Raw genomic sequence first — 16,611 nt, 5'->3', positions numbered from 1 at the left:
TTTGATAAGAGTTCTGTCCTGAACACACATCCATGCTCATATTCAGTTATAGTCATAACGCAACCTACTGGCAACAGAAACTGACATGGTTAACACAGTAATGCAGTACTAACCACATAATTATTGTGTACTAAGCATGCTAGAAACAGATTAAACATGCTAGCAACACTTAGCTGAGTCATGAAGCATGCTATTATCACCATTATACAAAACATTTTGTAACTGACTTTGACATACTCTTACTATATATACCTCCTTAAATGTACATTTCCCAACCATGCTCTGTCTTCCTAAAGCCACCGAGTGTTGATGGCACGGGTGCGAGGGCCCTTTCATCGCTGCTTGCAGCTTTAATTATTATTATTATTCTTCTCCGCATTGAATTGCATTTTTGAGGGCCTAAACATGCTCGAAAACTCACGAAACTTTGCACACGCGTCAGAACTGGCGAAAATTTACATCTGATATAGGTTTCAGAATTGGACGGGGCAAAACGGCTCGATAGCGCCACCTATAAAAGTTCAACGGAGTGCGCCTCCCGCAACGTTCCACGTACGTGCACGAAATTCGGTACATACATGTAATGACCTAATACCTACAAAAAAGTCTCTTGGAGCATAGCCCTAAACACAACAGGAAGTCAGCCATTTTGAACTTCCTCTCAGATTTTTGTGCAGTTTTTGACATTTTCAGGCCTCGTACTTTAACGAACTCCTCCTACAGTTTTAATCTGATCATCTTCAAATTTGGTGAGTGTAATCTTAAGGCCTTTGCGACGTTAAATTGCGAAGATCTTGAGTTTTCGTCAAAGGGCGGGTCCTCGGCGGCCTGACAAATTTCGATGTTTCGCCATGAAACAGGAAGTTGCTGTAACTCAGGCATGGAATGTCCAATCTGCCCCAAACTTCACACTTTTGATAAGCGTTCTGTCCTGAACACATGACCATGCTCATATTCAGTTACAGTCATAGCGCCACCTGCTGGCAACAGGAAGTGACATGTTTAACACTGTTATGGACTCCTAATAACATATAAAAAAGTGCCAGCAAGTGCTAAACATGCTAACAACATACTAGAAGCATGCTAAAACATGCTAGCAAACTCTTAGCTAAGTGCTAAAGCATGCTATTATTGCAATTAAATAGGAATTTGCTGTAACTCAGGCATGGAATGTCCAATCTGCCCCAAACTTCACACTTTTGATAAGCGTTCTGTCCTGAACACATCTACATGAGAACATTCAGTTATAGTAATAGCGCCACCTACTGGTAACAGGAAGTGTCATGTTTAACACGTTGATGCCATTCTAGCAACATGTTAAAAATGCCATTGACTTCTAAACATGCTAGAAACATTTTAAAACATGCTAGCAATACTTAGCTAAGTGCTAAAGCATGCTAATTCAATGAAACAGGATGTTGTTGTTACTCAAGAAGGCAATGTCCAATCTGCGCCAAACTTCACACTTTTAATAAACGTTCTGTCCTGAACACATGACCATGCTCATATTCAGTTACAGTCATAGTGCCACCTGCTGGCAACAGGAAGTGACATGTTAAACACTGTTGTGGACATAAAAACATAAAAAAAGTGCCAGCAAGTGCTAAACATGCTAACAACATACTAGAAAAATGCTAAAACATGCTAGCAAACACTTAGCTAAGTGCTAAAGCATGCTATTGCTGCAATTAAATAGGAATTTGCTGTAACACAGGCAAGGAATGTCCAATCTGCCTCAAACTTCACACGTTTGATAAGAGTCATGGCCTGAACACATCTACATGAGAATATTCAGTTATAGTAATAGCGCCACCTGCTGTCAACAGGAAGTGACATGTTTAACACTGTTGTGGTCTCCTAATAACATATAAAAAAGAGCCAGCAAGTGCTAAACAGGTTAGTAACATACTAGAAACATGCTAGCAAACACTTAGCTAAGTGCTAAAGCATGCTATCACTGCAATTAAATAGGAATTTGCTGTAACTCAGGCATGGAATGTCCAATCTACCCCAAACTTCACACGTTTGATAAGAATCATGGCCTGAACACGTCTATGCTCAAATTCAGTTATAGTAATAGCGCCACCTACTGGCAACAGGAAGTGACATGTTTAACACTGTTGTGGTCTCCTAATAACATATAAAAAAGAGCCAGCAAGTGCTAAACAGGTTAGTAACATACTAGAAACATGCTAGCAAACACTTAGCTAAGTGCTAAAGCATGCTATCACTGCAATTAAATAGGAATTTGCTGTAACTCAGGCATGGAATGTCCAATCTGCCCCAAACATCACACGTTTGATAAGAATCATGGCCTGAACACATGTCTATGCTCAAATTCAGTTATAGTAATAGCGCCACCTACTGGCAACAGGAAGTGACATGTTTAACACGTTGATGCCGTTCTAGCAACATGTTAAAAATGCCATTGAGTTCTAAACATGCTAGAAACATATTAAAACATGCTAGCAATACTTAGCTAAGTGCTAAAGCATGATAATTCAATGAAACAGGACTTTGTTGTTACTCAAGAAGGCAATGTACAATCTACCCCAAACTTCACACGTTTGATAAGAGTTATCTCTTGAACACATGTCCATGCTCATATTTAGTTATAGTCATAGCGCCACCTGCTGGCAACAGGAAGTGACGTTTAACACTGTTCTTGACTCCTAATAACATATAAAAAAAATGCCAGTAGGTGCTAAACATCCTACCAACATACTAGAGACATGCTAAAACATACTAGCAAACACTTAGCTAAGTGCTAAAGAATGATATTACTGCAATTAAATATGAATTTGCTGTAACTCAGGCATGGAATGTCCAATCTGCCCCAAACTTCACACTTTTGATAAGCGTTCTGTCTTGAACACATGACCATGCTTATATTCAGTTACAGTCATAGCGCCACCTGCTGGCAACAGGAAGTGACATGTTTAACACTGTTATGGACTCCTAATAACATATAAAAAAGTGCCAGCAAGTGTTAAACATGCTAACAACATACTAGAAACATGCTAAAACATGCTAGCAAACTCTTAGCTAAGTGCTAAAGCATGCTATTATTGCAATTAAATAGGAATTTGCTGTAACTCAGGCATGGAATGTCCAATCTGCCCCAAACTTCACACTTTTGATAAGAGTCATGGCCTGAATACATCTACATGAGAATGTTCATTTTTAGTAATAGCGCCACCTACTGGCAACAGGAAGTGACATGTTTAACACGTTGATGCCGTTCTAGCAACATGTTAAAAATGCCATTGAGTTCTAAACATGCTAGAAACATGTTAAAACATGCTAACAATGCTTAGCTAAGTGCTAAAGAATGCTAATTCAATGAAACATGACTTTTTTGTTACTCAAGAAGGCAATTTCCAATTTGCACCAAACTTCACATGTTTGATAAGAGTTCTGTCCTGAACACACATCCATGCTCATATTCAGCTATAGTCATAACGCCACCTACTGGCAACAGAAACTGACATGGTTAACACAGTAATGCAGTACTAACCACATAATTATTGTGTACTAAGCATGCTAGAAACAGACTAAACATGCTAGCAACACTTAGCTGAGTCATGAAGCATGCTATTATCACCATTATACAAAACATTTTGTTACTAACTTTGACATACTCTTACTATATATACCTCCTTAAATGTACATTTCCCAACCATGCTCTGTCTTCCTAAAGCCACCGAGTGTTGATGGCACGGGTGCGAGGGCCCTTTCATCGCTGCTTGCAGCTTTAATATTATTATTATTATTCTTCTTCTTCTCCGCATTGAATTGCATTTTTGAGGGCCTAAACATGCGCGAAAACTCACAAAACTTTGCACACGCGTCAGAACTGGCGAAAATTTACATCTGATATAGGTTTCAGAATTGGACGGGGCAAAACGGCTCGATAGCGCCACCTATAAAAGTTCAACGGAGTGCGCCTCCCGCAACGTTCCACGTACGTGCACGAAATTCGGTACATACATGTAATGACCTAATACCTACAAAAAAGTCTCTTGGAGCATAGCCCTAAACACAACAGGAAGTCAGCCATTTTCAACTTCCTCTCAGATTTTTGTGCAGTTTTTGACATTTTCAGGCCTCATACTTTAACGAACTCCTCCTACAGTTTTAATCTGATCATCTTCAAATTTGGTGAGTGTAATCTTAAGGCCTTTGCGACGTTAAATTGCGAAGATCTTGAGTTTTCGTCGAAGGGCGGGTCCTCGGCGGCCTGACAAATTTTGATGTTTCGCCATGAAACAGGAAGTTGCTGTAACTCAGGCATGGAATGTCCAATCTGCCCCAAACTTCATACGTTTGATAAGAGTTCTGTCCTGAACACATGACCATGCTCATATTCAGTTATAGTCATAGCGCCACCTGCTGGCAACAGGAAGTGACATGTTTAACACTGTTATGGACTCCTAATAACATATAAAAAAGTGCCAGCAAGTGCTAAACATGCTAACAACATACTAGAAGCATGCTAAAACATGCTAGCAAACTCTTAGCTAAGTGCTAAAGCATGCTATTATTGCAATTAAATAGGAATTTGCTGTAACTCAGGCATGGAATGTCCAATCTGCCCCAAACTTCACACTTTTGATAAGCGTTCTGTCCTGAACATATCTACATGAGAATATTCAGTTATAGTAATAGCGCCACCTACTGGTAACAGGAAGTGTCATGTTTAACACGTTGATGCCATTCTAGCAACATGTTAAAAATGCCATTGACTTCTAAACATGCTAGAAACATGTTAAAACATACTAGCAATACTTAGCTAAGTGCTAAAGCATGCTAATTCAATGAAACAGGATGTTGTTGTTACTCAAGAAGGCAATGTCCAATCTGCGCCAAACTTCACACTTTTAATAAACGTTCTGTCCTGAACACATGACCATGCTCATATTCAGTTACAGTCATAGTGCCACCTGCTGGCAACAGGAAGTGACATGTTAAACACTGTTATGGACTCCTAATAACATATAAAAAAGTGCCAGCAAGTGCTAAACATGCTAACAACATACTAGAAGCATGCTAAAACATGCTAGCAAACTCTTAGCTAAGTGCTAAAGCATGCTATTATTGCAATTAAATAGGAATTTGCTGTAACTCAGGCATGGAATGTCCAATCTGCCCCAAACTTCACACTTTTGATAAGCGTTCTGTCCTGAACATATCTACATGAGAATATTCAGTTATAGTAATAGCGCCACCTACTGGTAACAGGAAGTGTCATGTTTAACACGTTGATGCCATTCTAGCAACATGTTAAAAATGCCATTGACTTCTAAACATGCTAGAAACATGTTAAAACATACTAGCAATACTTAGCTAAGTGCTAAAGCATGCTAATTCAATGAAACAGGACTTTGTTGTTACTCAAGAAGGCAATGTACAATCTACCCCAAACGTCACACGTTTGATAAGAGTTATCTCTTGAACACATGTCCATGCTCATATTTAGTTATAGTCATAGCGCCACCTGCTGGCAACAGGAAGTGACGTTTAACACTGTTCTTGACTCCTAATAACATATAAAAAAATGCCAGTAGGTGCTAAACATCCTACCAACATACTATAGACATGCTAAAACATACTAGCAAACACTTAGCTAAGTGCTAAAGAATGATATTACTGCAATTAAATATGAATTTGCTGTAACTCAGGCATGGAATGTCCAATCTGCCCCAAACTTCACACTTTTGATAAGCGTTCTGTCCTGAACACATGACCATGCTTATATTCAGTTACAGTCATAGCGCCACCTGCTGGCAACAGGAAGTGACATGTTTAACACTGTTATGGACTCCTAATAACATATAAAAAGTGCCAGCAAGTGTTAAACATGCTAACAACATACTAGAAACATGCTAAAACATGCTAGCAAACTCTTAGCCAAGTGCTAAAGCATGCTATTATTGCAATTAAATAGGAATTTGCTGTAACTCAGGCATGGAATGTCCAATCTGCCCCAAACTTCACACTTTTGATAAGAGTCATGGCCTGAACACATCTACATGAGAATGTTCAATTATAGTAATAGCGCCACCAACTGGCAACAGGAAGTGACATGTTTAACACGTTGATGCCGTTCTAGCAACATGTTAAAAATGCCATTGAGTTCTAAACATGCTAGAAACATGTTAAAACATGCTAACAATGCTTAGCTAAGTGCTAAAGCATGCTAATTCAATGAAACATGACTTTGTTGTTACTCAAGAAGGCAATGTCCAATTTGCACCAAACTTCACACGTTTGATAAGAGTTCTGTCCTGAACACACATCCAAGCTCATATTCAGTTATAGTCATAACGCCACCTACTGGCAACAGAAACTGACATGGTTAACACAGTAATGCAGTACTAACCACATAATTATTGTGTACTAAGCATGCTAGAAACACACTAAACATGCTAGCAACACTTAGCTGAGTCATGAAGCATGCTATTATCACCATTATACAAAACATTTTGTAACTGACTTTGACATACTCTTACTATATATACCTCCTTAAATGTACATTTCCCAACCATGCTCTGTCTTCCTAAAGCCACCGAGTGTTGATGGCACGGGTGCGAGGGCCCTTTCATCGCTGCTTGCAGCTTTAATTTTCCGGTTATTTCTGTAAAGCTGCTTTGATTATAAAAAGTGCTGTATAAATAAATGTGACTTGACTGAAGTTAGGAGCTGCTGTAGGTCTCTCTCTCTCTCTCTCTCTCTCTCTCTATCTCTCTCTCTCTCTCTCAAACATACTCACTCAAACCTAAAACACTGCAGTTCTAACGCAACATCCATTGCCACTCTATTCAACAGTAAGACTTAAAGTTAAAAGGTAAACAAATGTTTAATTTGACTTGAACTCAATCACAAGCATTTTCAGGCTAGAATGAGAGAGTAAAACACAATGTCTCAGATAAGCTTGATTAATTCTGGTACATGCTTCAGGTCTGACAGAGCACTTCGGAGAGCAGAAAGAAGTGGCCAACATCCATTCATCCATTCATCCACTGGAGCAGCTCCATATTTCTTTAATTAAAGATGCCACAGAGTCGTTAGTTGCAGGCAAAACAACATTCTCAAGCCTGTTATGAACAGGACTTCTTGCTATACCATTTTGTAGAGGCCAATTCATTTGGTAAAAGTTTCGCTATATTAATGTACGCCAATAAGAAGATATTGCTCTTGAAAAAAATGAGACCAGAATAAATTGTTAATGTGATGTATGTTGCTTTGATTATACATGACAGGCTTAAAAAGATGCTAGAAAAAGCCATGGCAGTGACATTAATGGAGGTGATATATGACTAGATCCTATTCCTAACTGATCTGGGTCAGATCCTGATTTAGCATCTGTGCTGTTCACTTTCCTTCAGTTTCCTGGTCTACTAATGAGACGGATGAGCATTTCCTCAGCCACAGAACAGGAGAGAGTAACAATGTCCAGCAGGTCTAAAAATACCATCATAACTCTTCCTCTTAAAGCGCAGGATATATATATATATATTTTGTTTAGTTTCAAACAGCGAATCTGAACAGACAACTAAACAAAATAACATGTAATCTACTAGAGTTTCTGACACAATTTTAATTGTTAATTGCTCCGGTCTATTTTGAATAAATGATTCAAAGACTCTATTTTGATATTCCTCTATCACTACCATAGAAATCAGTATTTATACAATGCAAGAAAATTTTAGAATTAATTTACAGTATTTCCCGGCTACTAGTCGTCGTACTGTCAAAATAATTGATGCAGCATCTCCTATTCTGTAATGCGCGAGCAGCCATTGAGCCATTGAGCCATTGAGCCAATGAGAGGCATGAAAACACTGAAAAATGAAAGGACTTCTGAATGTGGCAATTAGGCAAAATTGGGAACATGCCGAATCATCACTTTAATTAGACGCAATATCATTAGGATCTTTACATCAGTGTCCGGAATGCACACAGACAAATGCCTGCGATGTCAAAGGTGGGATAGCAGTGACGGGTCCTGTGTGGACTGTGATCGGATGTTGGCAGAACATCCAGTATCTCTCTCACCCGCTGGCTTGCTGCGCTCTTTTGTTTGTCTGGGCCGATTGCAATTAAAATCAGCAAGCTTCCGTGCGTGATCCGAGACTCCGGCGCTGGGAACAGATGTGAGACGGAGCAGGAGTCAGATGGAGGGATTGGGGGATTAGCGGGCGTCTGGAGGGACAGAAACAATCGGCACGTTTGTTTGTCCGGCCCACGTGCAGAATCCATGATCTATAAATATCCCTTAGTTGAGCTACTGGAGTGATGCTTAGATAAATATAAACAGATGAGAAAGAGGGATAAAGAGGGACAGGACTGATAAAACAGGACAATCAGAGCGCTGCAGTTACGCCTGTCAGATTTCGTCAGCTCACGACGCTGGGGAATCCTGATGGGAATTTTCAACTTCAACGTTTATTTATTTATATATCGCATTTAAAAACAAAAGCTCTAAATCCAGATCGGAATTTATCCAGAATATCCTTCTCTGATAGAAAAATGGTTATTTGAGAAAGAACAACCTTCATATAATTTCATATAAAAAAGGTAATTTGGTATGTAATTTGGTAGCTCTGTAAAATCAAGGCCTGGTAAGAAACCACTGCTGGTTTAAGGCCGGGTGGAACAACACTAGGTGTTGGTAACAACACTAACCCTTAATTCCTTGATTAAAGAACTATTCCCAATAGATAGCCCATGATTTCAAACAGATCTTTTAAAAGTCGAGGAGGAATGGGATCCAGTGGAGTAGCTATGTTTAACTATATCCGCTAGGACTGGAAGAGAGACCAGATCAAATATACCAGAACTTGGCCTGGGAACAATAATAGTAGAAGGCACAATATTTTCCTTAATCAGTTCCATCTTCCTTATGAAAAAGGGTTTATTGTGCTAAATAAAACTTTTGGGCAGTGAGCAATTCTACTTATTAAATCAGAAAAATCTTTTGTTCTAGCAGCTTTAACTGCGTTCTGGTATTTACTGAGACTATCCTTTAACGTTTCATAAGAAACCTGCAATTTGTCTCTTTTCCGTCTGCGTTCAGCTTTCCTTCAGGCCTGTGTTTCACCGTTATAGCATGAGCTTTAGGCCTTTTAATTCTGAGAGGAGCAATATCATTCATAACATCCAAACATGCAGAGTTAAAAACAGCAGTGAACTCCTCTGTGTCTGAGAGTCCAAGAAACCTCCATGACAGAAGAAACTGGGCTTTTTATTTTTTTGATCTCTCCATTCTCTTTCCAAGTGTTGCTGGTCCTGTTCCAGTATTTCTTTCGCTTTTCTTCTACGCACCTTGTTGATGTGAAGTCACACCAGAACAACTACAAAACATTTTTGTGTTTGACCGCAATAGACACTGGCCTTTATAACAGAGCAGATCCAGAACTACACATATTAGATTATTATTTCTAGAAAACTACAACAATGTTCCTGTAGTGAAACTGTGTGAGATCACAACACTAACAGCACAGGTGGGAATAGCGGATGATCTGAGCCGTGTTTGATGGAAATCCCATTACATCATTAAACGAATCCTGGATTACTGACGCTCGGGCCAGAAGATGAAACTCATACGCAAACATTGACGAAACTTTGACCGTTTTTGTTTCTTTTTATAGACAATTACTTTAAATCTCATCATCTACTCACACGCTGAAACGGAAGATATTAGTCAGAATCATGAGAGACACGCACCTGAAGGACTTTGGGAAGTCATGATATTCGGAGCAGCTGACGATCTGTCAAATGTTTTCAAATCTTCAGAGGTAGTTCCAGCAAAGCTGTGATTTCTGCTCCTCGTCTCGACAAATCCAACCGGCCGCTGTTAGAAAAACAGACCCATTAATAAAGATCTCAGATAGCTCTTATTCACAGACTGGAGTCTCTGCATAGACCACAAGCCAAACACAATCCGTCAGTGAGAGAGACGATCATACACAACTTCACACACTTCACACACGTCTGCCATCGCTACGAACAGCGAACTTTCAAACCTGAATGAGTTTCTTCTGCTGAACACAAAGGAAAATATTTTGAAGAATGTCGGTAACCAAACAGTTGATGGACCTCATTGACCCGGGTCAAAGTCGTAAGGAAAAAAATACTAATGTTGGTCAATGGGGTCCATCAACTGTTTGGTTAACGACATTCTTCAAAATATTTTCCTTTTTGTTCAGCAGAAGAAACTCATACAGGTTTGAAACAACTTGTGACCCAGGTCTCTGTGATCATCAGGTTCTGTGTGTGCGACCCGGGTCTCTGAGATCATCGGGTTCTGTGTGTGACCCGGGTCTCTGTGATCATCGGGTTCTGTGTGTGACCCGGGTCTCTGAGATCATCGGCTTCTGTGTGTGACCCGGGTCTCTGAGATCATCGGGTTCTGTGTGTGACCCGGGTCTCTGAGATCATCGGGTTCTGTGTGTGACCCGGGTCTCTGAGATCATCGGGTTCTGTGTGTGACCCGGGTCTCTGAGATCATCGGGTTCTGTGTGTGACCCGGGTCTCTGAGATCATCAGGTTCTGTGTGTGACCCGGGTCTCTGTGATCATCGGCTTCTGTGTGTGACCCGGGTGTCTGAGATCATCAGGTTCTGTGTGTGACCCGGGTCTCTGTGATCATCGGGTTCTGTGTGTGACCCGGGTCTCTGAGATCATCGGCTTCTGTGTGTGACCCGGGTCTCTGAGATCATGGGGTTCTGTGTGTGACCCGGGTCCTTTGTGTGACCCGGGTCTCTGAGATCATCGGGTTCTGTGTGTGACCCGGGTCTCTGGGATCATCAGGTTCTGTGTGTGCGACCCGGGTCTCTGAGATCATCAGGTTCTGTGTGTGACCCGGGTCTCTGGGATCATCAGGTTCTGTGTGTGCGACCCGGGTCTCTGAGATCATCGGGTTCTGTGTGTGACCCGGGTCTCTGAGATCATCGGGTTCTGTGTGTGACCCGGGTCCTGTGTGTGACCCGGGTCTCTGAGATCATCAGGTTCTGTGTGTGACCCGGGTCTCTGGGATCATCAGGTTCTGTGTGTGCGACCCGGGTCTCTGAGTTCATCAGGTTCTGTGTGTGACCCGGGTCTCTGGGATCATCAGGTTCTGTGTGTGCGACCCGGGTCTCTGAGTTCATCAGGTTCTGTGTGTGACCCGGGTCTCTGGGATCATCAGGTTCTGTGTGTGTGACCCGGGTGTCTGAGATCATCAGGTTCTGTGTGTGACCCGGGTCTCTGTGATCATCGGGTTCTGTGTGTGACCCGGGTCTCTGAGATCATCGGCTTCTGTGTGTGACCCGGGTCTCTGAGATCATCGGGTTCTGTGTGTGCGACCCGGGTCTCTGAGATCATCGGGTTCTGTGTGTGACCCGGGTCTCTGTGATCATCGGGTTCTGTGTGTGACCCGGGTCTCTGAGATCATCGGCTTCTGTGTGTGACCCGGGTCTCTGAGATCATCGGGTTCTGTGTGTGACCCGGGTCTCTGAGATCATCGGGTTCTGTGTGTGACCCGGGTCTCTGAGATCATCAGGATCTGTGTGTGACCCGGGTCTCTGAGATCATCGGGTTCTGTGTGTGATCCAGAGACCCGGGTCACACACAGAACCTGATGGTCTCTGAGATCATCGGGTTCTGTGTGTGACCCGGGTCTCTGAGATCATCGGGTTCTGTGTGTGACCCGGGTCTCTGAGATCATCGGGTTCTGTGTGTGACCCGGGTCTCTGAGATCATCGGCTTCTGTGTGTGACCCGGGTCTCTGAGATCATCGGGTTCTGTGTGTGACCCGGGTCTCTGAGATCATCGGGTTCTGTGTGTGACCCGGGTCTCTGAGATCATCGAGTTCTGTGTGTGACCCGGGTCTCTGAGATCATCGGGTTCTGTGTGTGACCCGGGTCTCTGAGATCATCGGGTTCTGTGTGTGACCCGGGTCCTTTGTGTGACCCGGGTCTCTGAGATCATCAGGTTCTGTGTGTGACCCGGGTCTCTGGGATCATCAGGTTCTGTGTGTGCGACCCGGGTCTCTGAGATCATCAGGTTCTGTGTGTGACCCGGGTCTCTGGGATCATCAGGTTCTGTGTGTGCGACCCGGGTCTCTGAGATCATCGGGTTCTGTGTGTGACCCGGGTCTCTGTGATCATCGGGTTCTGTGTGTGACCCGGGTCTCTGAGATCATCGGCTTCTGTGTGTGACCCGGGTCTCTGAGATCATCGGGTTCTGTGTGTGACCCGGGTCTCTGAGATCATCAGGATCTGTGTGTGACCCGGGTCTCTGAGATCATCGGGTTCTGTGTGTGATCCAGAGACCCGGGTCACACACAGAACCTGATGGTCTCTGAGATCATCGGGTTCTGTGTGTGACCCGGGTCTCTGAGATCATCGGGTTCTGTGTGTGACCCGGGTCTCTGAGATCATCGGCTTCTGTGTGTGACCCGGGTCTCTGAGATCATCGGGTTCTGTGTGTGACCCGGGTCCTTTGTGTGACCCGGGTCTCTGAGATCATCAGGTTCTGTGTGTGACCCGGGTCTCTGGGATCATCAGGTTCTGTGTGTGACCCGGGTCTCTGGGATCATCAGGTTCTGTGTGTGACCCGGGTCTCTGAGATCATCGGGTTCTGTGTGTGACCCGGGTCTCTGAGATCATCGGGTTCTGTGTGTGACCCGGGTCTCTGAGATCATCGGCTTCTGTGTGTGACCCGGGTCTCTGAGATCATCGGGTTCTGTGTGTGACCCGGGTCCTGTGTGTGACCCGGGTCTCTGAGATCATCAGGTTCTGTGTGTGACCCGGGTCTCTGGGATCATCAGGTTCTGTGTGTGCGACCCGGGTCTCTGAGATCATCAGGTTCTGTGTGTGACCCGGGTCTCTGGGATCATCAGGTTCTGTGTGTGCGACCCGGGTCTCTGAGATCATCGGGTTCTGTGTGTGACCCGGGTCTCTGAGATCATCGGGTTCTGTGTGTGACCCGGGTCCTGTGTGTGACCCGGGTCTCTGAGATCATCAGGTTCTGTGTGTGACCCGGGTCTCTGGGGGATCATCAGGTTCTGTGTGTGTGACCCGGGTCTCTGAGATCATCAGGTTCTGTGTGTGACCCGGGTCTCTGGGATCATCAGGTTCTGTGTGTGCGACCCGAGTCTCTGAGACCATCGGGTTCTGTGTGTGCGACCCGGGTCTCTGAGATCATCAGGTTCTGTGTGTGACCCGGGTCTCTGGGATCATCAGGTTCTGTGTGCGACCCGGGTCTCTGAGATCATCAGGTTCTGTGTGTGACCCGGGTCTCTGGGATCATCAGGTTCTGTGTGTGCGACCCGAGTCTCTGAGACCATCGGGTTCTGTGTGTGCGACCCGGGTCTCTGAGATCATCAGGTTCTGTGTGTGACCCGGGTCTCTGGGATCATCAGGTTCCCAGAGCAGCGTGAGAGAGAGAGAGAGAGAGAGAGAGAGAGAGAGTGTGTGTGTGTGTCATGGCAACCCTCCCTCATTCACAGAAACTGCGCCTCATGTTTAACCCGGCCATCCTCACATCATCAAGTTCAAGTTCACTGTATTTATACAGCACATCTACAACAGCCACTAGGCTGACCAAAGTGCTTTACAGAACAACCAGATAAATAATAAGAAAATAATACCTGCATAACAACACTTAAAACACAAATAAAAGCAGCAGAGTAGCAAAACAGTATCAGACTCAAATATAAAATGGTAAAACCAATTTAAGAATAGAGATCAATATGCTAAAGAAAACAGGGAGGTTTTTAACAGAGACTTGAGGACAGACAGGGTCGGGCCGTTCTAATCTCTAGAGTCGCGGCCCTGCCACCGCTAATGCTCCCGCTAATGCTCCCGCTACGCTCGAGTCGAACGCGAGGGACCAGCAGAGCCCGGCCATAGGATCGGCTTCTGGACGGAGTGTAAGGATGAACAAGTTCAGAGAGATAGGCAGGAGCTAGGTTATGTAGAGATTTAAAAACAAAGAGTGGAATTTTTAAATCTTTTTTACATTTTTTAATTCTCTGTCGAACTGACAGTCAGTGTAGAGATCTGAGAATGTCTGGCCGCAGCATTTTGGACTAACCGAAGACGAGCAATTTGAGAACTTGATATACCGCACTATAAGGGATTGCAGTAATCTAGCCGAGACGTTATAAATGCATGAACCACCATTTCCACAGTTTTCGGAGTGAGAAAGCCTTTGATTTTAGACATTAGACATTACGCTCCCCTGTCTGCCATGTACAGAAATTTGTTCATTAAATGTTCTTTGCTTTTTATATTTTATTTATTATACTTAAAAGAAATTTTTATATTTGTTTATTTAGTTTTTTCTTTTTTTCACAAATGACTTTTGGAAGTGCAATTTGATTACCATATGCAGTTTTAATAAAGTTGAATTAACGTAACCTTCTGCCATTTTTCTCTTCAAAGTGTACACATGCAGTTGTTGATTATAATTAATTTACTGGTAGGTCCATTAAATAATAATAAGGATAAACAATATTTAAAATGTATATAATTGTATATAATGTATATAACCCTAACCCATTATCTAACATCTGACTAATTAAAAAATTAACCTCAAAACATAACTTGCTAAATGGGCGATATCTATATCTAGCATAAAGAAAACATATTGTAAGAACGTGTCTGGCTGTTGCTGAATGTCTCGCAACATTGTTGCTTCAGCCCTGGCGCGGTTTCAACTCAACGTTGTTACAATGTTGCGAGCGCGGAGACAGTGACAGTCGGTGACAGACGTTTCCACAACTGTGTTTGCTGGGATCACCATTCCGTTCAAAACAGCGACAAAATAACAAACAACTGATGCTCTCTCTCTCTCTCTCTCTCTCTCTCTCTCTCTCTCTCTCTCTCTCTCTCTCTCTCTCTCACACACACACACACACACACACACACACACACACACACATGTCTGGTTTACTATCTTTGTGGGGACTCTCCATAGACGTAATGGTTTTTATACTGTACACACTGTATATTCTATCCCCTTACACTAACCCTACCCCTAACCCTACCCATCACAGAAAACTTTCTGCATTTTTGCATTTCCAAAAAAACTAATTCTGTATGATTTATAAGCTTGTTTACCCATGGGGACCTCAATTTAGGTCCCCACTGTAACACGAGTCCCCATGAGTCTGTGTGCATTCAGGTTGAAGTCCCCACCGGGATAGAAAAACAGGTACACACACACACACACACACACACACACACACATACATACACACACACACACACACACATACACACTCCCACTCAAACGCTCTCTCTCACACACACACACACATACATACACACACACACACACACACACACACACATGTCTGGTTTACTATCTTTGTGAGGACTCTCCATAGACGTAATGGTTTTTATACTGTACACACTGTATATTCTATCCCCTTACACTAACCCTACCCCTAACCCTACCCATCACAGAAAACTTTCTGCATTTTTGCATTTCCAAAAAAACTAATTCTGTATGATTTATAAGCTTGTTTACCCATGGGGACCTCAATTTAGGTCCCCACTGTAACACGAGTCCCCATGAGTCTGTGTGCATTCAGGTTGAAGTCCCCACCGGGATAGAAAAACAGGTACACACACACACACACACACACACACACACACACATACATACACACACACACACACACACATACACACTCCCACTCAAACGCTCTCTCTCACACACACACACACATACATACACACACACACACACACACACACACACATGTCTGGTTTACTATCTTTGTGAGGACTCTCCATAGACGTAATGGTTTTTATACTGTACACACTGTATATTCTATCCCCTTACACTAACCCTACCCCTAAACCTACCCATCACAGAAAACTTTCTGCATTTTTGCATTTCCAAAAAAACTAATTCTGTATGATTTATAAGCTTGTTTACCCATGGGGACCTCAATTTAGGTCCCCACTGTAACACGAGTCCCCATGAGTCTGTGTGCATTCAGGTTGAAGTCCCCACCGGGATAGAAAAACAGGTACACACACACACACACACACACACACACATACATACACACACACACACACACACATACACACTCCCACTCAAACGCTCTCTCTCACACACACACACACACACACACACACACACACACACACTCTCTCTCTCTCTCTCTCTCTCTCTCTCTCTCTCTCTCTCACACACACACACACACTCTCTCTCTCTCTCTCTCTCTCTCTCTCTCTCTCTCGCTCACTCACCGGCTCGCGGGATTAACGCCAGGCGTCGGAACTCCTCCGGAACGCAGAAACGCAGGAACGCAGGAACGCTTCCTGACAGATTCCGCCATACTGGATGTTTGATTATGGAATCACGTCACGTGTAGAGTGGGACTGTACAATCACGGGACTGTAGAGGCGGGATCATCACGCATCACTCGCGCGCTCGGACCCGCACGCGCGCTGACGTCACTCACACACACTGACGCGCAATGATCAATACAGTAATCTTTCACCTTTCCTGCTGAACTGAAGGATCCATGTTAATAATCATTATTCAAACACAAACAACAGCTGTATCACGTGTCTGCAAACAGAGATTTCGCTTACGGCTGATA

General features: G+C 43.3%; 1 protein-coding gene across 1 annotated transcript in view; it reads right to left on the bottom strand.

The window, feature by feature from the left end:
• LOC308700130 (histone deacetylase 4-like) overlaps nt 1–16,346 on the bottom strand; it is a 69,872-nt gene extending 53,526 nt beyond the window's left edge. Inside the window, exons 1-2 of the mRNA XM_081381525.1 lie at nt 16,256–16,346; nt 9,730–9,856 (exon numbers count right to left, since the gene is read on the bottom strand). Coding sequence (XP_081237651.1) covers nt 9,730–9,751 — 22 coding nt within the window. The 5' untranslated portion in view covers nt 9,752–9,856; nt 16,256–16,346. The remainder of the gene's footprint in view (nt 1–9,729; nt 9,857–16,255) is intronic.
• Between the last annotated feature and the right edge of the window lie 265 nt (nt 16,347–16,611).

The sequence above is a fragment of the Scardinius erythrophthalmus genome, assembly GCF_964197995.2.
Source record: "Scardinius erythrophthalmus genome assembly, chromosome: 12".
Taxonomy (NCBI): Eukaryota; Metazoa; Chordata; class Actinopteri; order Cypriniformes; family Leuciscidae; genus Scardinius; species Scardinius erythrophthalmus.
Note: the sequence above shows the minus strand (reverse complement) of the source record. Positions and strands in the feature narration are given on the sequence as shown.